The sequence below is a fragment of the Pseudoliparis swirei genome, chromosome 2 (assembly GCF_029220125.1).
Source record: "Pseudoliparis swirei isolate HS2019 ecotype Mariana Trench chromosome 2, NWPU_hadal_v1, whole genome shotgun sequence".
In the NCBI taxonomy this organism is placed as follows: domain Eukaryota; kingdom Metazoa; phylum Chordata; class Actinopteri; order Perciformes; family Liparidae; genus Pseudoliparis; species Pseudoliparis swirei.
The window spans coordinates 2,476,237-2,498,771 of record NC_079389.1 but is presented as its reverse complement, the minus strand read 5'-3'; the positions used below and the strand labels follow the sequence as shown (position 1 = coordinate 2,498,771).

At 48.4% G+C, this 22,535-nt stretch overlaps 1 protein-coding gene across 15 annotated transcripts in view; it reads right to left on the bottom strand.

Moving 5' to 3' along the window:
* Positions 1-22,535, bottom strand: part of mycbp2 (MYC binding protein 2) — a 68,794-nt gene that overhangs the window by 10,034 nt on the left and 36,225 nt on the right. For 6 of the 15 annotated variants that reach the window (XM_056429870.1, XM_056429885.1, XM_056429894.1 and 3 more), the window contains 30 exons: positions 22,326-22,463; positions 21,685-21,863; positions 21,451-21,593; positions 21,235-21,335; positions 20,919-21,137; positions 20,583-20,805; positions 18,779-18,897; positions 18,565-18,652; positions 18,422-18,471; positions 18,146-18,318; positions 17,843-17,987; positions 17,523-17,729; positions 17,056-17,111; positions 16,870-16,985; positions 16,637-16,734; positions 15,035-15,151; positions 14,384-14,524; positions 11,600-11,824; positions 10,560-10,692; positions 9,918-10,043; positions 6,820-7,008; positions 4,913-5,020; positions 2,774-4,447; positions 2,505-2,674; positions 2,156-2,403; positions 1,899-2,066; positions 1,403-1,560; positions 1,075-1,274; positions 576-725; positions 324-484 (listed from right to left, as the gene is read on the bottom strand). In XM_056429870.1, coding sequence (XP_056285845.1) covers positions 324-484; positions 576-725; positions 1,075-1,274; positions 1,403-1,560; positions 1,899-2,066; positions 2,156-2,403; positions 2,505-2,674; positions 2,774-4,447; positions 4,913-5,020; positions 6,820-7,008; positions 9,918-10,043; positions 10,560-10,692; positions 11,600-11,824; positions 14,384-14,524; positions 15,035-15,151; positions 16,637-16,734; positions 16,870-16,985; positions 17,056-17,111; positions 17,523-17,729; positions 17,843-17,987; positions 18,146-18,318; positions 18,422-18,471; positions 18,565-18,652; positions 18,779-18,897; positions 20,583-20,805; positions 20,919-21,137; positions 21,235-21,335; positions 21,451-21,593; positions 21,685-21,863; positions 22,326-22,463 — 6,023 coding nt within the window. The remainder of the gene's footprint in view (positions 1-323; positions 485-575; positions 726-1,074; positions 1,275-1,402; positions 1,561-1,898; positions 2,067-2,155; positions 2,404-2,504; positions 2,675-2,773; positions 4,448-4,912; positions 5,021-6,819; positions 7,009-9,917; positions 10,044-10,559; positions 10,693-11,599; positions 11,825-14,383; positions 14,525-15,034; positions 15,152-16,636; positions 16,735-16,869; positions 16,986-17,055; positions 17,112-17,522; positions 17,730-17,842; positions 17,988-18,145; positions 18,319-18,421; positions 18,472-18,564; positions 18,653-18,778; positions 18,898-20,582; positions 20,806-20,918; positions 21,138-21,234; positions 21,336-21,450; positions 21,594-21,684; positions 21,864-22,325; positions 22,464-22,535) is intronic. The other 9 variants (XM_056429919.1, XM_056429911.1, XM_056429953.1 and 6 more) reach the window with 9 other exon arrangements.

Genomic DNA, 22,535 nt, shown 5'->3' with positions numbered 1-22,535 from the left:
TTTCTTTTTTCTTCATCTAATTATCAATTTATTTGATTGATTAATTAATTGGATTGATTTCATTGATTTAAATAAAATATATTTTATTTAATTTATTTATTTACTTAATTGTTCATAATTTCCTGTAATGTTTAATGTAGTGCTCTGTAATGCTCTGCGTGTTTTCTTGCAGTGTGAAAATATTTAGAAAATAAAATATTGGAAAAAACATGTCAAACCTATTCCCTGAAAGTTAATTCTGTTCTTGACCAGCTTGAACTCAAACCATCCAAAAAGTGTTGGCTGGCGAGTTGGTCGTGTTCATAATCACTCAGGAAGTGTACCTCAGCGCCATCTGCTGAAGCGAGCTGCCACTGGGAAGTGACATCATGAGGTCAGAGATGGTCTGGAGGAGGCGGTGGAAGGTGTGAGGCAGAGGATGAGCCGCCTCCCCGGCAATAACAATGTCCGACAGCGGGTGTTCACAGACGCCGAGGTCTCTTTCCTGTGGGGCGCACAAGTCCGCGGTGAGAAGATGAGACAACAAAAGCGAGCGAGTAACGCCGCGCAGCTTTTGACGTTCGACCGCTCGTTACCTGTTCCACGTTTTCTTTGTTCCCCTTGTTCTCGTCGTCTTCCTCATCCTCGGGTTCGAATGGCGACGGCGTGAGAGACGCTACGAAATGCCAAAGGATGTCGTGTAGGGACGTGGTCTGGATCACGTTGCACAGCAGCCAGTTGAAGGCCTGACGAGGACACCAAGAAATCATCATATCGATTAGTCTACCGACAAGTAAACACATCAGACTCATCAACTAACGATATCCAGCCAACCAATTGCCTTTATCCTTAATAGAAATAATCCATTTAATTGATATAGCGCCTTTTAAAAAGGTACTCAAAGACACTTTACATGTTACATTCATACACCGTAGAAACAGCTACGGGTAGCAATCAGGGTTGAGTCGACTAGGGCGGGGATTGAACCACCAACCCCCTGATTGGAAACCAGACCTGCTAACCACTGACCCAGTAGCCCCACCTCGACTCACCACTGGATAAAGAGCAACAAGTCAAGCGAGACTGAGCCCGTACCTCCATGGCAAACACCCTGCAGGCAGACTTCCTCAGCGCATGCCTCATGGCCACCTCCAGGCCCTCCAGGTCGTGGTGCTGGATAACGAAAGACAGGACGGGCCACTGGAAGTTCCTCTCCCCCTTACTGAGGGAGCCGTGTGATGAAATCAGCCGGGACAGCTCGGGGGACGGGTGCCGTAACAGGGAAGAGCCCACCTCTGTTCAGGGGCGTAAAGTGGGTCGATGTTACAGACGCTGCGACGCATTCCTTCTCAGGCGTCACGTCTCAAAGCAACGCGCGCGCATGTGTGTGTGTGTGTGTGTGTGTGTGTGTGTGTGCACTTACCTGCGTCGCCACTCTGGACCCTGCGTCTGGGCACGGCTTTGATCCGGGCCGGCGAGGGCGAGTGTTGCTTGTCGTACTCTGATGCAACGACCGAGTAAGACCTCTGGAACACGGTCCGTTTGGCCATATCGCTGTCTGTGATGGGGCTGGTCTCCAGACTGAAAGAGAGGGAGACGGAACCGCTGAGCACAGACTCAAACATTTAAATACAGAGACAATGGAGCAGACAGGCTTTGTGCTGTCTCCAATGAGGCTGATCGTGATGAGGAGGCATTAATATTAAAATGTGGAAAAGAGTACCGAGCTACCTTCCTGTACAGTGTATATCTGCCATGACAATTGGCATGCATTATGTGCTGCTCTGCTCTGAACATCGGAAAATAAACTCGACTTAAACATGCATGTATGTCTACGTCCATGTCATCTGCAATGCACTCATTTTGCGAGCATGCCGAGAAGCGGAAGTGATAAAAAGCATCGTGCTAAGACGCGTTACCTGGGCGGCATTGATTTCATGTTGCTCTCTGGTTCCTCAAACACATTGGGACAGGCATCAGGGGTGACTGATATGTAAGGTGCAGGAACAGATGTGGAGCGCAAATACCTCATCTCGTCTTGGAAGAGGTTATCGTCTTGGTAGCCCCCAAAGTTCTCAGTGTGTTGCCTGAAGGATGAGAGGAGAGCGACTCAAGCAATCGTGTTTTCTCATCCGATAAAGACAAACGAGGTGTCGTCGACTGAGCCGGAAGCTACCTAGCTAGTGTCTGGAGGTAGAGGCAGCCCATTTTATTGGGGAGTTCGTCCGGCACGCCCTCCTTGAGGCTGGGGAGCAGCTGGGAGTGCAGGGGCCGGGGAGGGTGGTGGCACAGCATGCTGGGCTCGGCAGCGCTGCTGAGCGACAGCAGGAACAAAGCGTTCGCTCGAATCACCTGGTGGGCGTCCATGGTGGGCAGCGCCCTCGGAGTCTTCACCTGCAGGGGTTTCTTCCTGGACTGCTTCACCTGGTGGAGGAGATGCAAATTGGTCAACTCCAAGAAGTCAGTTTAACGGCTGAGAGTCCTTCCGTTACAGCGGGACACACTTCTAAGCACGAGGATGCTACCTTCTCCCTGGCGGTGGTCTGTTTCTCTCTCAGGTATTTCTCCCGACAGCGATCACACACCAGGTACCAGGTGCTGCCTCCTATGCCTCCATCTCCACAGTTACCAGCCCAACCGCCACAGAAGTGGCCGATGCTGTTGTAGCCCTGGCCTCCAGCATAGCGGCCGCAACCTGAGACACAGAGGAAGGGGTTAGAAGGTCCATCGCCCAGGAATACGGCACCCTCATTTAAAATGGACAAAACTCGACCCAGAACGTGTGTATTCTCACCTGGGTGAGCCTGCCTCATGTGGTAGGTGACGGGGTACGGGTGAGATTCGCCACACAGCTCACAGATGGTGTCTTTCTCCGGCCCGCCCATGGCGAGCTGAGCCATCTCTCCGAACAGATTGCCCCTCGGACGCACCTCGGCTTTCTCCCTCTTCTTCTTCTCCTTCTTTGCCTTCTTGCCGTCTTTCTCGTGCTCCTTCCTTTTCAGGATGGCGCTGGACCCCGGGCTGGGGAAGATCATGTTCTGAGTGGCGGCCTTGATGGTGGCCAGAGAAATGTCCTCCCAGAACGACACCAGGTGTTGCAACGTCAACGGCAAGATGGACTTGGCCCTCATCGCCGGATGAGAAGCCATCTCGTAGGAAGTGGCCTCCCCCTTACCCTCCTCGCACTTCTCTGGCAGGGGAGGTTCCTTCAGCATGGACAGCACCTTGTTCTTGTTGATGCTCCCCATTTTGGAGATGTCCGGGCCGTGCGGCGCGATGTTAAACATGTTGAGTGCGGAGGAGATCTCCAAGGAGTGGCGGTTCTTCAGCTTGCTCTCCTTCTCCTCGGCGCCCTGCGCTCCCAGGGAGCCGCGGGTGGGGGCGTGCTCTTTGGTCAAGTCGGGGTTGAACTTGAGGAAGGAGGAGCAGGCCATGGCGTCGTGGACAATACCCTCGTGCCACAGGAACGCCGCGAAGACCGCTCGCGAACATTCGGCCACCGAAGGGGACATGGCCTGTTTGGCCGGCTCCGTGGCCCTCGAAGGACTCTCGCCTTTGAACAGAGGCCCGGACTTTTCCTTCTTGGGGCGCGTGTGTCGACTGGAGGCTTTGCGGCTGACTTTGGGCGACGCGCGGCTCTCTACGTCCTCCTTGACGGGCCCTTTGCCGATGCTGAAGTGCACCTTGCCCGAGCCGTCTTCAGAATTTTGAGCCTCCGAGTTCTCGTCGTTGCCATCCTCCGAGACGAGAGCGCTGGAGCTGCACACCTCCACCACTTCGCTGTGGAGGTTCTCCTGGGTCACGTGTGGAGAGGGGACGCGGTTCTCTGGATTGCCAATCACTTCGTTATTTGGGTCGCCAATCACTTCGTTATTTGGGTCGCCAATCACTTCGTTATTTGGATCTTTAGGAGACAGTTTAGGTTTCGGAGAGGTAGACCTGCCTCTAAGCGGTTCCGTTAGTGGGACCTTCTTCTTTCTAAGTGTGTCTGGGTCCAGAGTGTAGGAATCAGATTTGGACCGCTCTCTGGGAGGATCCAGCCGGGCTTTGGAGGAAGGACTGACTTTAGGTGGGAGGTTCTTATCATGGTGGGCTGAAGAGGAGTTCTGGGAGGCGGTGCTGGAGGGACTAGACCTGCCTGAAGATGAGACGCCTTGTTGTTTGGGAGAGGAGGCGCGCGAGCTGGGGTTCGGGGACTCGGCCCGGACTCCCGGGGTTCGGCCATCGGCCTTCAGGGCCTGCAGGGTGTTGTGATTGGGCGAGTGAGAGCGGCTGTGAGAGTCGGACCTCAGCTTGGCCGTGTCCGACCGCAGGATGAGGGCTTCGCCGGCCGAGAAGCCGCCCTCCTCAGTCTTGCTCCTGCTCTGCTCGGACGAGCGGCTCCCTCGACCCTCCTGTTTGGGCGAGCGATTCTCCTGCCGATGTTTGGAGGCTGGGGACATGGGCCGCGCTCCGTTCCCTCGCTCACCTGAACGTTAATAATTCAAACACAGTTACGACACCAAAGGGGACTCAATCGGTGGTATAGTGTAACCATTGAACTCTAAGCGCAAAACCTGAGAGGAAAAAAAAAAAATGTAATGCAGAAACTATGAAAAGGTCAAATGCAATGAAGATAACTAGTGGACCATGGAAGAGCTGATGGAAGATGGATTCCAGCCCAGTCCTGGGACCTCTCCTACTAATATTGAATCTAGTTGGTGTTAACTTTTAATCGCCTGGTATTGTAGTCTAGTAACCACAAACAACACTTAAGGTCCACCTATTTTTAAACTGAACTTTAAATCAGAACTCGTGTTTTTATTACGCCCTTTTAGTTTGTCCTCTTTATTACAATATAGTGTTTGGCCACAACCTACTCTGGGGCCACAGTTTTAAAAGGTGTTGCCGCCCTCGGTTTAGTCTGAGGGAGGTGCATGCTGTGATTACCCACCCTTTTGCCTCAGAGCGAGAGATGAGAGAGCGGTACCATGCCCGGCCACGGACACATTGCTTTTGTGCACACGCTCGCGAGAAGCAAGGCGGCGTGATGATGAACCATCTGCAGCAGAGCAGGCAAACAAACAAAGGCATGGAGCGCGAGGAGGGGCCACCACAGAGGGAGAGAAAGAAAGCACAGTGAGGCAATGCGGTCAAGGAGGTGTGGAATAGAAAAGAGGCAAAAAAGGACAAGTTAAAGTGATGGAAGATCAACATATAGAGAAACATGGGAAACATATAGAGAAGAAATGAGAAGTCACAGAACCAAGTGTTGTCCTGGAAATTCAAGTATGCTGTGCACACAATTTAGTAATATGTGCTCTCCGTTTAATGTTAGACACATGTTGCCTCTTCCCGTCTTTTAGAGGGCATCATACACCTCTAGTGTGACGCGTTTGGCGAGTTGGAAGTTTATTGACGACGACGAAGAAAACATTTAAGAAACGCTCCACAACTCGGAAGCTGAATGAACATCTTTCGTCTTTTTAGGGAGAAACGAGCCGTAATCCTACAACAGGACGTCGTTTGTAACATCCCATATTAAATCCATTAAAGCACAGGTGCCAAACACAAGGCCCGCGGGCCGAATCCGACCCGCCACGTCATTGTATGTGGCCCCTGACGGCCTGAAAAGACATATGATCACCTTTTCTTAAAGAAATTTAAAAAGAAATATCCTGTGCTTTTATTTTGAAGGTTTCAAATTAAATGGATTTATGTTGTAATATTAGAGACATTTTCTTACATGCAATATTTCTACACTTAAATAAACAATAATGAAATGCAAAGAGTTATTTAACAATATGTTCAGGAGTAGTTTATACAGTGTTACGGTTACACCGGCCCTTTAAGAGGCGGCCATGATGCCGATGTGGCCATAGTGAAAATGAGACTCATTAAAGAGACTCAGAGTGAGTGTGAAGGGGACATGAACGACTAGACTGATGGCATTAAGGTGATCAATTACCTGTATGCTAAATTGAGAGCACAAATTATTAATTTATGGACACAGATGAGTTTCCTTCTTTTCAAGACACCTCCGTGGCTCCGTAAGAAACAGACAATCAGGTAAAAAGAAAAACAGATTACCACAAGTAGAGAAGAAGAAGAGACAGGGAGAAAGAGAACTCGAGGGCTGAGAAGGTTACAAAGAGATATTGTGGATCCTGTTCGAAGATAATCTTAATTGTGGTATTTTGTACCTAATTTATCCAGTATAAGATATAAGTGTGTGTTATGTAATATTACTTTATGACCGGGACTGAATTCTCTGCTGTTTTAGGGAGATTAATGTAGACTTTAAACCAACATCTATTGATTTGCACCGACGCTCTGGGCTGGTTGAGGCGGAAAATGAAACAAGTTGTCAATCAAGGATGATAAATGCAGATCTGAATTAAAGCGCCGATGAAGACGATGAGGAAAAGAAAAAGAAAGCTGACGGGCAGAACAAGCAGACAAGCAGAAGAATAAGCAGCTCGGCACATGGCAACAATATCCCTTTTAACAAGGCATTTGGTCGAGTATTTAAGTTGAAATCTTGTTTTCAAAAACAAAGTGAAAATACCTGTCAAAGCATATTTTTTGAAGGCAGTGTCACCAGGTTTGTTTTTAGAGAAACAAGATTTTCAAACATGTAAATACTCGATATATATCGGCTTGTTGGGGATATTTCGGCACTCCAGAAACATAACTGCACTTGTTATGTGTCACGCGTCGCTGCTGCCCTTCCCAGAAAAAACACATGAAAGAGAATGAATACAGAACAAACAAAAAATCTGGAAAAACAAAACGCTGTCGAGGAAAAAAGGATCAACACCTGTGCAAAGCAAGCGCTGTCAGAAAGCAGGACAGACTTACTCGGAAGCTGTGGTTGTGGCTGAGACAGTTGGGAGGGGGATTGTCCAAACACAAATGGGCTGTGGACAAGGGAGGAGGAGGAAGAGGAGGGAGGTTGGGCGGCTTGCTCAAATACGGAGGAGGAGGAGGGAGCTGCTGAGAGGAGGGGCCCAGACTGAATGGAATTCAGTATGGCACTCAACCGGTCACCTGCAAACATGGAGACAGAGGATGGGGAGACACTACAGCTTATACTATGGTTTGAGGCTTCCAAAAAAGGGGGGGGGATGAGGATCAGTCAGAGTTTATTTCTCATCAGTCATTCAGTCATCTCCCACGACGCCGCGGATGTGCGAAATGGGCGGAGCCGCCAGGGTCTCGGAAGGTATAAGTCCTATTCAAATTTCTGTGAAGATAATGCAAGAGGAATGGCGGGGGTGGGGGGCACTTCCAAAGCCTGGATGGGGCATCCAAAAGGAGGGCAACAAGTGGAAGTAGTCCAAGGCCCGGGCGGATAAAACGTGAAGGAGAAATTCCCAGGAAACATTGGCCAATGACATTTGGAGTTCAAATGGTTGTTGTGCAGCAGCTGAGCGGCTCATTGGTTATGCAGCCTGAGCGCCGCTGCACTGGCGGCTCGGGACAGGACGAGCGTTCCCGTTTGTGACTTAAGCTACTGTAGACGCTTCACGCCAACGTTGCTGCTTCACGCTAAATCTGACATACATCGTCTGACATAAGCTCTCCACTTAAAAACAGACGGACACCTGGAACGGTATTCCATCAAATTCAAGAGAGACCAGCGAGTTTGCCGTAGCGGACATATGCAATCTAATTTAATTTGACTTTGGTATGAACTTCTGCTTTTGTTAAACGATCCAGGAGAATCTTGTGTTTCTATTTTAATTAAAAGCATTAGACTCCTGAAACAGGGTTGTTCAGTGTTAAACAAAAATACTTCCAGCACCAGCGGCTCCTCCCATTTCACAACTGTATTTGGGGAAAGGGTATGTTGAGGAAGACGGCAGAGAGGGGGGGGCTCTTCTCATGTATTCATTTCAGGAGCCATTCTTCTGAGAAAAACATGTGCGTCCTCGTCTGAAGTTCCAAAAAACATGTGCTGGGAGAAAGTGCACCTTTCCCCATCTACCGTATATTGAGCCGACGCTGCATCCGTCATCATTCAAAGACTCTCGTGAAGTCTCCCACCGTCCTGGCTCTTCGGAGTAGACCCAGGTACAAAAGCCAGTCACTGTGTTGCTGTTTTTCAATTTGTTGCCTTTTCATCGGTTGTTGGAGCCAAATATTGGAGGCTTCCAGGCTGAAGGCGAGATGGGAGAAGTCAACCACCACCGAGGGATCCGACAATGAGGGTCGTGTCTGCCTCACGGCGTGATGGAGCCATCACGCAGCAGAGATAGGACACCTCTATCAGGTGGGTCACCTCGAGCTGGAACGGCCACCGGCTTGAGCCAACAGTCAGCGTGCTGGTGGTAGCTCGCTCTTTAGAGGGTGTTTCTTAATCAGGATACCTGTTTCCACTCGCAACAAGATTTTTATGAGGTTTATAAAAAAATGTAAACGTCAGAGCACTATTTTTCCTTCTTTGTGTATCGAGTGTGGGGGGAGGAGATCTGCACTCAAAAGTCATTGTGACGCGCCTGAACCATCCACCCAGTTGTACACTTTCTGCTTTCCGGGGCAGGTCGGGTCATCTGGCACCGGGGCAACAAAAAAAAGCGACCAAGAGACAGATGGAGATGTCCAAAGCGTCTCGGAAAAGGGGAGATGTGGAAAAAAGGGACAAATGCCTCCGTCACTTCACGTGGCCACGGTGACACCGACATGAGCCGGCGCTCTACTCGTCACGCGAGAGCAACAGAAACACCGGCAGTCGCACAGAAGGCGTGATGGCATGTTAGTGTCCAGGTGCCTCTCCATCACCCTCTGGACCGGAAGCAAGGCTGACCACAGCTTTGCATTGAGCCGGTGAAAGAAACCAGACTTGGGATCAGCCTGACGGAGACGCGCGAGTTCCTGAATAACCATTAGCGCGGCGAAACGGGGTGGGCCTCTTTTTCTTCTCCAAGCAGTGAGGAAGAGTCGAAAAGGCGTTTGAAAGACAATCGACACGGCGTCAGCAAGATATTCAGGCAGAAAGAGACGGACACATTTGGGGCGAGGCGGGGCGAGAATCGATGTGTTTGTTCGGGGGATTTTTTTCCGCGTTCCACCGTTCCACTTTTTTTCTTCTTCAAATAGACGACGTTAAGGCAGCAAAGCGGGTGAACTGTGCTGGGCTAGAGCCCAGAGCAGTCGGACATGAACGGAAGCACACTGACTGGCCCATGCACACGGACACCGCGGAGATGTTAGACATGAGATCACAACAGTGGACACACGGGAACAAAAGCATGCGTGAAGAAAGAGATGAGAGATCGGTGATTCTACAGAGCCTAACTGAGCCATAGAAATAGAATGAGAGTAGATTGGGCATTTCACATTCAGAGGAGCATAGCAGGAGGAGCAGAGCGGCGGACATTTTTAAGTGTACAGTTGCCCTCGCAAGGAGCCAAAATAACTACGACGTACAGTTCTCCTCTCATTCTGTTTTTATGGACCGACCCGGACCGGATCACATGCGCCTTGTGGACGAGCTGCTGTGACACTGTGGAGGTCAAGTGAGTTTGAATTCCCTCTTATTTTGAACAAAAAGAGGAAATTGTACTCGACACTGAAGATGGTGAACATGTCTGCATTTATTCAACTAAAAAGGAGTAATGTATATTAAAGGAAAATTAAAAAATAAATTTGTGAGGAAAGTCTCACTACAAAGCATAGGGGGAGGAAGTCAGATAATAAAGAGAGGAATAATAAAGACGAGGGGTGCAGAGTGAAGTCAGAGGTGCGGTGTACATCAGCAGAGACGGATCATCACTCTAAATCTTAGACGACAGGCCAAGGACTCGGAAGTGAGCATAAAGCAAAGTGGATGTTGAAAGCAAAGGGATGTGCAGATTTAGGATATGTGATGTGAACGTGTGTCTGTATCAAAACTTTGGTTATTGTCGTTTTTTTTCTTTTTTCAAAGGAGCCATTTCACGGCACGCGGCGCTCACCTTTGTTGTTGGCGATGCCGTAGTCGAAGCCCTGCGCTCCGTTTGAGGCGGCCGCTCGGTTGAAGGCCTGCACGGAGAACGGGCTCGGCGGGGGGGTCTGGGCCCCGAGCTCAAGCAGGACTTGTTCTGTCGGAGCAGATCAAATCACGTTAGAATAACGATAATCACTTCATTCAACAAATAGAAAGCGGGAAACCTGACTTTTACAGATAAATTAAAACATTTAAGAAAGGTGGTAAGAAGCATATATAGCAAATAAAATACTACTCAGGAGTGGACAATAATTATTTAAATTAATTAGTTTATTTGTATTAAATTATTTTTTATGCAATCTATTCATTATTATCCTTATGTCCCCTCTTCTTCTTCTTTTTTCTTGGAGTGAGCACCATGTGATGTGTGTTGTTCTTTGTGTATTGTTCACTGTATACCTGAATATCACGTGTGCTAAGACTGGAACATTGACAAAGAAAGTGACTGTATGAAAATACACATTGATATGTTGTGAAAGAAAAAAAATTACAAAAGTGAGTTAAAAGAAAGAAAGAAAGGTGCTTTGAAGAAAGCATGCACTTCGCACTTAAAATGTCAGCGAAAGAATATGAAAGGCGGAAAACATTTGCCATTTAGAGTGCGGCTCACCGTCATCGTGGCGAAGGTACTGGTTCCCACCGCGGTCTCTGGCCAGCGACCAGGCCTCGCCTTCATCGCTCTCACAGAACTCCACCACGCTATTCTTATCCAGCTGAACCCAGTTGCCCTCTGAGTTCACCACCTGATACACAAACAACCTTCTTTATCCACACGCACACACACACACACACTCACACACACACACAGCACCTTCGTACAGCATCATTAACATCCAGTCATAGGATTCATCTGATTGGCCAATCGGACAAAACCCACAGCAGCAGATCACATGATTAGATTTGTGTGAATCAGCGGACACCGCGGCACAAGATGTAGCTCAACGTAAATAACAACACAAATGTACTCTAAGGAAAGGGAAGCCGATTGAAAGGTAAATGCATGAAGTTTGTTTTTTCTCAATTCCCTGAAATATTATCATTTGAGGAAGGAAAAAAATAAAAAACAGACAGACGGAAGTATTATGTGCAGGCTGCACCTCTCAGATCTCACACAGGCCATTCCAAGTGCAGAGGAAACTATTGAACAGCATGACACACCACAGCAGCCAATGACAGGTCATATCCAAAAGAGGCGGGGCCCCCCGCTCGCCACCTCGCCAAAAGACAATTTAGAAAAGTACCAGCGTTATTGACAGGATGGTTAAAAAAAAAAGAGGGCAAGAAGGAGACATTCAAGGCACGGGCTCCACCGAGAGAAGTCTGGAAGGCGGCCGAATACGATGCGCTGAAAACTGCAAAGGATTTGTGGACAAACGGAAATTAGTGAATCAGGAAAGCACGCGAAAAGGAGTCGCGGCCGCAGGGAAGTCGATACTCGAGTGGGAAAAGATACACAACACACACCCAGAAGCACCCGATGCATTCCCATCGGACGGCCAGATTTACATTCTTTACATTCAGTTTAGGAAAGTAGAGGGAGTGTGTGAACTCCCTGAGGATTAAGACCATCAAGTCCACCAACATTGGCTACATTACATTATTTCAACCAGAAAAGAAAAACACATAGCATCATTTGGGGTGAGTGCGTACCTCGCCTACGGCCTTGACCTTGTTGCCAAGAACTAACATTCCAATGGGGATACCCCTAAGGTTTGGGCAGCTTCTGATGTTGTGACCAGAGGGGCCGGTCTTCACTACCTTATAAAGCCCCGGGCCGCCGCCCTGCCCTGCCCTGCTTTGCGCCCGAATCGGGGCCTCGTGGGAAGGGCAGCTGCTCACCTCCTTTAAGCTCTCCTCCGATTGGCCCCTGACCTCCTGCAAGAGGTGAAGAGCAGTGGATTAGAGGCAACGTACAGAAACAACAACAACAACAGGCTGCACAGAGGTTTCAGTCCGGAGTAAAGAATCGGACCGCTAGCTCCTGGAGAAGCCACTAAGCAGCGTAACGGGCTGAAGAGCACGAGAGCTCAGAGAAACTATTCTGTGGCCGGGCGCTTATACGTTTTCCTGGAATCTTCTCAAACTGTTCCCGACAAGCGGAAAGTCCAGAACACGACCCGGACAAAACCAGGAGCTGCCGTTTATACACTTCAGTCGCTGTGAAGGTTCAAACCTGTGATTTACACGACCGTTCAAAAGTTTGGGGTCACTTAGAAATGTCCTTATTTTCTAAAGCACTGCTTCTTTCAATGAAGAAAACATTAAATTAATCATAAATACACTCTCTACATAGTTAATGTGGTAGATGACCATTCTCTGGTTGTTAATGAAGTCTCTACAGAGGTGTGTAGAGGCCCATCTCCAGTGTTCTAATGGTACATTGTGTTATCGCCTTAGAAGACTAGCGGAGAAAACCCTTTTTATGTGAGTGCAGCTGAAAACAGTTATGCTGGTGAGAGAAGCTCTAAAACTGGCCTTCCTTTGAGGGACAAGTTTGAAGAACAACATTAATATTTACAATAAACATTATATTTAACCTCGTCAATGTATTGACTATATTTTAGATTCATTTTGAAAATCATTTGATAAATAAAAGAGTGAGTTTTCAAACACAAAATTGTCTGGGTGACCCCAAACTTTTGAACTGTAGTGTATAACGTTGACCTAGTGAGCTGTCCGGCCTTTATGCTAAACTAAGCTAACCAGTTGCAGCTTTATATTCACAGTGCCGACATGAGAGCCGTCAAATGGTTCTTACGGCCGACTTTCAGAGGCCGCGTCGACTCCTACGCATCACGACATGGATCACTGGGAACTTATTCAGAGTTCCATCCGCAACAGAATATATATATATATAATGTACTATACAAAACATTGTTACGGTTTCAATATAATTGAAACTCCTCGCAGTAGAGCCAGCATGAGGATCCACACAGGCCGTGTAGTGATGCTGTTAATGACCAGCAGGCAAGAAGTTGAACTTATTTCCACACATGCGACAGGGAGGCATGCTATGACGCACACTATGAAAGCCTTTCAAACAAGACCTCATGCAACAGACTGGCCGTGGGTATCCTCGACCCGCATGCGACACACAAGCTTGAACGGGAGTAACTTTTAAACACGACAACACAAGGGGGGGGGGGGGGGATCGGTGCGCCGAGTCTGTGGGCCGGCAGCCCGCCGACGTCAGGATGAACCCAAGCAGACGAGCATGCAGCCGTTGTTGGACCTCTGACGCCCGATCGCATCACAGTGGGGAGACTACGGCGTCACACGGGGGGGGGGGGGCACAAGGGGACAAGTGTGGTGAGCTTCCTCTTTCAAACAACTCACCTGTGGTGCGAGTATAGTTAAAGGAGTCCGCGACAAAAAGCCGACATCCCTGACTCCTTGGCTAGCGTTAAAAACAGTCTGAGCAACAGAGCGTGAGACAGTCAACAGGAGAAACACAGGATGGGGGAGAAAGCCGCCCGTGTATTTTTTTTGGAAGAAAATAAAACAAATTTGGGGCATCAGAGGGTTCTTTGAGCCGGTGAGGAAGAGAGGACAGAATGTGAAATCGTGGAGCTCCGATTAAAAGAGGAACTGAAGCTCCGGGCCGAATCCTGTCAAACGTGTCAACACTTTACAAATCAGTGTCAGATACAACAATAAAAAACAGTTGCACGGGGCAGAATGAAAGGGAAAAAAAGGAATTGAAAGGTCACTCCAAAACACAACGGGGAGGAGGGGGGGGATTATTTCCAAATTCACGACCAAATGACCAAGAAAAACGTCCAAAAAAATTGCCCACTTGGATGATGTAGTGTGTCATGCTGTTCAGACAAGAGCCCTCACATGGAAGCCTCCGACGCAAAGGGGGGGATTGTAGAGTCCCATTGACACTTTGGTTTTTTGAGGACCAGCGATTGCTTCATGACAGAAAACCACCCGCGACATCCTTCAGATACCTTCCCCGTTACTGCGATATTAAAGTCTTCATCACTTCGCCGGTCACCTTCCTATTTTTTATTCCCCATTCATTTTAGTTTTGTATTATTCTGCTGTGGCGGTTTTTGTGGCATGGAGCAAAAAATTAGTGTGTGGGTGGGGGGGAACACTTGTTAACACATGCCGTGGTGTCAGGGTGCTGATGAGTTGGGAAAGTGCAGACTAACCAACCACAGGATGAGATTACAGCCATGCCCCCCCCCCCCTTTTTTTCCTGCATTGTGGCTCCAGCCCACACACGCCTCGCTGCAACGAGACGTTTCTTGAGGCAGTTACACTCTTGACGAAGCTCTCGATCCACCATGCTCGGGTACATTTTGGCGAGTGAAAAGTGAACTGTGATTGTTAAACAATAGGGGTGCTCTCTAAGCCCCTCCCAAACAAACAAACAGCACGGGAGCCTATCAGGGCCGCTCAGCGGGGGGTCCGCCTTTTACTTACGTCGGCTGGGACCAGTAGGCTCCGGCCCAGGTGCTGGTTAAAAGAGAGGCACCAGGCTTCAGAGTAACCATTCATGCTGGGAACATACTTCTTGACCGTGTCGTCATTGAGCCGTAGCCACACGCCATCGTCATTGTGGATCTACGGGGGAGAGCAACAGGGCAGAGCCGTCTTGTTACGATGGAAACGGGATGGGCGGCGCCCTCTCGCTCACACACACAGAGAATTGGACGACAGTAAATCGAGGTCACAGCAGGGTGCATTGAAGACAGATTATGTGTTGCACTACAATCGTTAAGCTTTTGGATGCTCCAATTTGAAATGTTTAGCCCGTGAACACTTCTTGAGATTTTGCAGGCGCTCGAGTCTTTTCGTGGAAACTCTTCAAGAGTACGAAACAAATCAAAGAGCAACACATTTAGAAGCTTTGCAAGAAAGTAGTGGTCACCGATTAGAGCGGTAAAAACACACAATACATAGAAGACACCAAGCAGTACAATAATTATGATTCCATCCACACCCGATTTAAAGAAGACGTAACAAGGAAATAGAATCAAAGTGGACAGTGCTCCAGCTGAGATATATATATACATATATATATATATATATATATAACATGACTCATACTCTGCCTGGTCTAGAGCCAGTTACCTCGTCAATGAAAGTGATGGTGCCATTGACATGCACTATGCCTATCTGTTCGCTCTGCAGGGAGGGGTGACTACGCACACGCAGGCCTGCGCTGTCCTTGGACACAAATTTGCGAACCTGAGAGAAGCAGAGGGGGAGATGGAGACCGTGAGCTGCAGGAGCAAAGGATAAAAAGAAAGGAGACAAGAGGTGCAGCGGGGGAGGAGGAGCGAGAGAAGAGGGAGCGGGGCAAGGTGACGGTGGGCGGTCGCATGCTTTAAACCCACGTACACACAAACAGAACGGCGAAAGACGACAAGGATGTTGTAGTTTTTGATCCTACATTCACACGCGCGCATGAATAACCATGAACACACGCTCCCATGGAAGATATATATAAATATATATACACGCGGCGCCTATTCAAAAAGGCCACGGAATTTAAGCTTGTTTCCCCGTTAATCTAAAATACCACCATTTTCACAAATTTATGATGAGCCCCAACATGCCACGGTTCATCTGGGTTATTTCGATGACGTAAAAAAAAAATGCATCTGATTAATAATCAATCAATGCAGTTTGAATAGATGAAGAGGCGATACATGCATCGTGTAACCAGAGCACGATCCATAACCAGAATACAAATGGACAAAAGGCCTCAAGAATAAACTTTTTAAGTGCTTCATATTATCGAGCACTTGAATATTTGCAGATGCGACATGAGTGTAGGTTGGTTGCCTCACCATAACCGTATATATAAAATGTATCAATAATTGATTGCTAACACAATACCCTCATATGTGCATTATTAACACAATATTGCAATTCTTCAATATGGCGGTTATCGTTAATACCACAGTATCGTGACGCCTCCGTCTACTTGAGCTTTTAAAGTCACAACGATGGACATTGTTTTGTCGTTAGAATCGTGATCCTCGACAAAGACTCGATATGGTCCCGTCGGCCTGCACGGGTCAGATGGCTTCAGCCGCGTTCACAGCAAAAGCGTTGCGAATCTTCGCGAGGGGCGGGGCTTATCTCTGTGAAAACAGTTATCATTTCCTTTATCCACCGCGGAAGAACTAACCACTAGTTCTGCTTTATACTTGTTGAGGACGTCCCACAAACGTCGGAACATCTAACGCCCTCGTGTTTGGGTTCATGACGTTCATATTTATATATTTATACATAGCATCACCCGTGCCTGTTTCATGTTGTGCGATTCCGGTACTCATAGGAGGTATTAAAGAGCTCCGGGTGCCCACAAACTGCAACGATGAGTGTTTCCTTCATCTTGTTCTGCGAAGATTCGCAACGTTCAAATCGTGCAAATTTTGCGTCTATCGCAACCTCACGCATCCGTACGTTGACTTTGCTCATGGGATCTACTCGGGCGAACAATTCGCAACGCTTTTGGTGTAAGAGGCGAGATTCTTTTATATTACAGGGACGTCAGTGTCTCAAGTTATTGCTCAATGGGGATTTCATGGTCAGAGATTAGTTAGTTAAAGATTGGTTTTGAGAAGTATGGAAGACGGCACATTTGGTGCATTTGATGGGAGGATTGCAAGCATGCATGCATTTTACAGGTGTGTGCATGTGCATGCCCCTGGTTGAGCTCACCTTGTTCGGCTGAGGTTCAGCCTTCGGTTTGACCATCTGAGTGCCGGGTGGTATCATGCCTTTGGGGGGGTCTTTGACTTCTACCTCCATACCAGCATCTGAAAAGAAAAGATGTGCAGCTCAAACTCTGAAAATGACGGCGATGAACCGATGCGTCAGAATGGCCGAAAGACAATTTAAAATGGAGGGATTAATCCAGATGCATGGCAGCCGTTTGCTTTGACATATTATACCTATTTCAATGCCATCGATGGTGACGTGGATGGTGTAGAGGCCGACTGCTCCCGGGGTCCAGTTGGCGCTGTAGGTTCCGTCAGTGTTGGCACGGATCAGCATGTTCTCGCTGGGTCTGTGCGGGGAAAGGATCAATAAGTAGGTGGCATCTCACTGGGGAATGAGTTGTGCATGTCTTCACTTGCCTCTTTGGGGTGGGGGAGGCAAAGCGCAGCTCTTCAAACGAGTAGTTCTCATAAGCCTAGAGACAAAGAGCATGACGTTAATAACGAAACCCGGCTTAACAATTATGACGTTCACTAAATCAAAGATATAGTTATTCACAGAATATAAATAAAAACACTCTTTTAGAAGGCACAAATAACAAAAAGGAGGAGGAGGAAGGCCAATGTCAGAAAGTCCACATCCAGCAAATTAGACTTCCTCGACGTCTTTATTCAGTCAATTCCTTTTAGTCTTCTCTGGTTACATCTCTGTTTATCTTATTTAAGTATCCTTAATGTAAATAAGAAGTGTTTATTGTGAAAACAGGCAATGAGCAATCCCTTGCGTGACCTGTAGGGGTCACCGGTTTATATCTGATAATGACCAACCAGCTGCAACCTTCTAAATAAACTAAGTGAGGCATGTGAACCAGTTCCAGGACGCTGACCTTCATCATGGTGATCGCGATGTATCGAGCCTCCTTCACGATCATGGGCTCGTACGTGGCCTCCAGCTTGGGCATCGGCAAACCCCCGAAGGTCAGGTCGGGGCCGGAGGACGGGGGCGAGGAGCTCCCGGGCAGCCGCTGCAGCCTCTTCACATTCTCCGGCTGCATCGACTTCTTCTGTGACACCGGCACGGCCTTCACCTCCACCTGGACACCGGAGGTGAGAAGCGCACGTTTAGGAGTTTTGACAAATCAGGCACACACAGAAAGATTCCGCGGCTCAGATGAAATCTCCTGGAAGCCGAAGCGATCCCCCTGACCTTCATGTGAGGAACGTGCACCACGTCTCCATACTGGTCTTTGGTCTGCACGACCACGGTGGTCGGCCAGCCGCAGCGGATGTCGTCTTTGTTGAGGATCAGAGATGTCTTCTGGGGGTCGGCGTAAGAGTCCGGCTGCAGCCACCTGGATGGATGAAAAAAGGACAGAAGGAGAACGAGAGAGAGAGAGAGGCAGGGAAGTCAATTTCTAATCTGTGGGGGGATTGAAGAAGAAAGAAAACGTTTGGCCCTCTTCAGGTAACTCGAATCGACGCGGGACAGACAGGCGCCACACATGCTTACCTGGCCAGACGCCCTCCGCTGGAGGTCTGCACACAGGTGATGAAGTCTTCCAGGAAAGAGTGCTCATTGGTTTGGAGGTGCAGGGGCAGATTGCCCTCCAGGGCCTCCAGGATAGTGGGCGAGTGAGACAAGGCCAGACCCTTCCCCAGGATCCCGCAGTGGGACTTACAGACCTAGGATGAGTAGATACGAATAAAGGATGGTAGTGTGATGATGAAACGTATAAAAAATCCTTTCCACAAATAATAGCATGTCTGAATTTAAACGATGACACACCTGAAGAGAGGCTTCCTCGAGGATCTCAAGATCCTCCTCCAGTTCATTACCTATAATTAAAGATTAGAATCACAGATGAAAGATTTACTCTAGACGTTATATTCACAGCCGAAGTGAATCCCCTCAGCCACAGCTTTCCGTACCGATGGGGAGGGCGAGGTCCTTCTTCATCAGCGCTGCAGCACACATGCTGCCCAGGAAGGCCAACTCCTTCTCCAGCTGGATGATGCCCTGAAAGAGTGCGATGGTCAGCCATGGAAGATTTTTAATTATGCAGAAAAATGGAAGTCCATCCCGCTGCACTAAAACACAGAGGAGTGTATGAGTGTGTGTGTGTGTGTGTGTGTGTGTGTGTACCTCATCGGGGCCGGGGTTGAACTCGTAGCCCACAGCCACGCACTTGAAGCCGTAGAAGCAAGCCTTCTCGTCCTTCACGTAGTCCGAGGCCGTCTCCAGCGAGAACAGCACTTCGTTCCCTGAAAGCAGGAACACGGAAGATGAAACGAGAGACAGGCGGGCGGAGGGGGGGAGGAGGAGGAGGAGGAGGAGGAGAGCATGCATGGAATAACCGCTGGTCCACTAAAGGCCGCATGCTCAGCGAAGCAGCGTGAAGGAGTTCAAAAGCACAAGACGGGAACAATTGAGACCAATGACCTACGGCTGTGTCCCTGCTCGTCACGACCTTGTCACGACCTTGTCACGCTGTCACAGGTCAAACATCTATGCGTTACCACAATAAAGAATAAGTTTGCCCCCAAGAAAGAGAAGGTTTGGCTTTGTGTGGGGTTGTATGCTGTACTCCTCCAGGCAGTGGGCTACAGGAGATGGAGTCCCAGCATGGGGACTGCTGCAGATTTGGTGGCAGCAAAAAAACTATTTTTAGATACCTACACTTTTTATCAATATCAGTTTAAGGAGACACTATATGTGGAATATTTTCACCGCTTTACCTTGCCGTCAGACCTTTCTGAACATTTTTTCTCTTTTAAAAAGGCACAGAACTGCCGTCTCATTAAACCAGTCACGTCAGACAGTGACACAAACTAACCGACTTATCGAAGGCAGCGGTAGACCAGCGACTCCTGTGTTCTGCTAAATTAGTCTTGAGCCATTGCAGAGACCATATATGGGCATTACGGATACTTCGGTTCCCCATAACAAAGGGCTGTCTGACAGTATTCTAAATATAGCGTAGACTTAAACTGAGACGGGTGTTTTTAGGCGCCTAAAATACATTCCACTGCTTTCATCCTGAGTCTGCTTCTCCAAACTCCGTCTACTGTAGTAACACACTGGCTTTGGAGAAGAAGCTCATTTGAGCCCAAAACCATCCCTTACAGGTATGAAGCACATCATCCAAGACACGTGGTCGAGCATTTTATGATTCTGTCCAGAAGATGATTTTTAAAAAGACCATTAAAATGGTTGTAGATGACCCACACCCTCCATGACAACGTCAAGGGATCTGTCAAGATATGGAAACCTTTCTAACACATGGTGGACCCCTCCGGGCTGGCCTTTGCCGTGCCAGATTAAAAACACTGGTACCGCTGCTGACTTGATTTGATGATAGAAACAAGATGTACTTCAGTCAGACTGGTGATTTGTGTTATTTGCTGTGGTTTTTCTAATTATTATTAATTAATTAATTAATTTTTGGTCTGTGTTTTGTTGTTCTTCATCCTTTTCTTTCTCCGTTTCCTTTGTATTGTACGCTTAAAGTCCTGTCTTGTCAAATTTGTAAAATCTAAATAAATAGATATTAACAAAGTTCCCCGCAGGGCAAACTTTCCCTGATCTTATTAATAAATGTTTCAGCTTTTCATTACAAAGTCTGACGAGCACTTCAAATGACAAAAGTAGGATTACAACCAATTGTAGTGCCGATGAAATTAAATATCAGAGAAGTGCAATTACTTTGCAACCGATGATGATGACAAAACGCACTAATATTTAGAAGTATGTAATCAAGTGCCTTCAAAATGGTTAATGTCTTGACCTTAGAATGCATCTTTAATCTCACGTGGTGAACCTATTTCTCTCTATCGGCCGACTGTATATTAAATCAACCACGTCTCTTGGCTTTTAGAACTTGTGGCTGTCTTACGATTCTGTTATTGCCAACAAGTCTAATCACAACAGCTGAAGAGGGTTCTCCTACCCGGCAGCACCAGGACGGTGGTCGGCCAGCCGGTGGCGCCAGAGAACTTCTTGAGATCCGTCCAGGTGTTGATGGTGTCGTGGACCAAAGGTTTGCCCCCCAGGCTGGAAAGGTGGAGGGTCCGGCTGGGGATGAGCAGGCGCAGGACGTCCTCCGGCTGCGCCGTGCCGCACTGCTGGTCAAACTCGATGGTGGTCCAGCGGACGCAGTCGGGGAAAGACACCTGAGGAACGAAAAACGGAGCCAGCAGATTCATTTCGAGACCTTAAACCTCCCCCCCCCCGGTGCATCTTTGACTTTGTACCGGTGCAAGTCTCATGCCAAAGGAGGCCGTACCCTGTATTGTATGACGCTGGCTTGCTTGTAAGGGTGCTCGCTCTCGATCACCGAGTAGTGGTTCGAGGTGGTGCACGCCGACAGGCCCTGCTCCGGCTGGTTGCCCGTCGTGCTGTCCGTCGACTGGTTGGGGTTGAAGGTGGGGGGGGCGTACTTTTGGTTGAGGGCGGAGACGGCAGGTAACAGCTCCTGGACGAGTCCGAAAACCTCGACGGCAGCCTGGATTAGGGAGAGCGAGGCATGTCACCGCGATGCCGCGTCGAGAGAGAAGCGATTCACGAAAAAAACAAGTAGAAAAAGGCTTCTGCCATCTTACCTTCGGTACGGAGGTGGCCACGGGCCCGATGTAGGCCAGGATGAGGGGCAAGAGCATGGAGAACAGGCTGGAGGAACTCAGTAGCTCGGGAATATCGTCCACTGCAGATAATAGAACCACGTTGGGTAAACGGAAGAGAGGCTGAGCGGATAAGAGCCCATTTAAATATATGTGGCTCTGCTGCGATGCTTTATGCAATAAGTGTGGGGCCCTTACCATCGACAGCAAACGCCCTGTGAAGCAGGTCCTTCGCGGCTCTGACCACGGCGCTGACCACGGACAGAGCTCGGCTGCAGTTCTTGTCTTCCTCGTTGGCTTTGCTCAGCAGCTGAGACTGGAGATCCCCATCGTACTCGCTCCTTCAGAGACACAGACAGAAAGTCAGATCGAGAGCCCCCCGACAAACACTCCACAGCTCAGATGTTGGAACAGCGCCAGCCGTGTGTGGACCTGTAGTAGAGAAGCTGTGGGATCTGTCCTCTGGTCTGGTTGGTGCCGTTGCTGCTCAGGCTGCAGGTGCTAAAGGTGAAGGACACGCTGTCGGAGCACTGCACCGTGGTCATGCCCCCGTCCCCGTTTGCCGTCCGGCTGCCGTAGTTACGTAACCGCACGGCGTACTTTACGCCCTCCTGGAGACAGAATCAGTTCATCGGTGAGCCAAAATGCATGTGTAAGAGCCATTTTGTTTGTTTTGTTTAACCTCCGGCCACTAGGGGGCGCAGGCCACTGTCAATTAGGCCAAAATAATCAGGGGGAGCCCTGGGGTCAGGTGTTGCTAGATTGGGATAGCACACAGTTTTTTGACCGGGATTTCTTGCATTTTTTGAGAATAGACAAATGGGTTTTGGACAAGGAACGTATATTTTGATTCGTGTTGGAAGCCGTACAACTTTATAAATATTCTCATTACAAACTGGACATGGCATCTGTTTTATTGCACGCGTTAAAATAAAACCTCCAAGCAACCACTGTATCTTTTTTGATAAGCAACGGGGTCACTACATAGCATATTAACCAAGACCAGCACACAATTGTAAAATTGTTAGAACTCTATACTTGTATGTATTATTTTCTTGAGAACCCTCTTGTACCTTGAGCGGCACGGCCTTATCCATGCGGATCTCAGCGATATCGCTGGGGGAATCGTCGGTGCTGTAGGTGCCCTTCACGAGCTCCAGGGACGTCCACCTGTGAGAATGTGCCGAGTCACCAGGGTGCTCCGTCTGTGCCTGAAGGGAACACAAGCAAAATGTGTTTTTCAGAAAGAGGCAAAAAAGGTAGAAGACTAGTAACACCAAAAA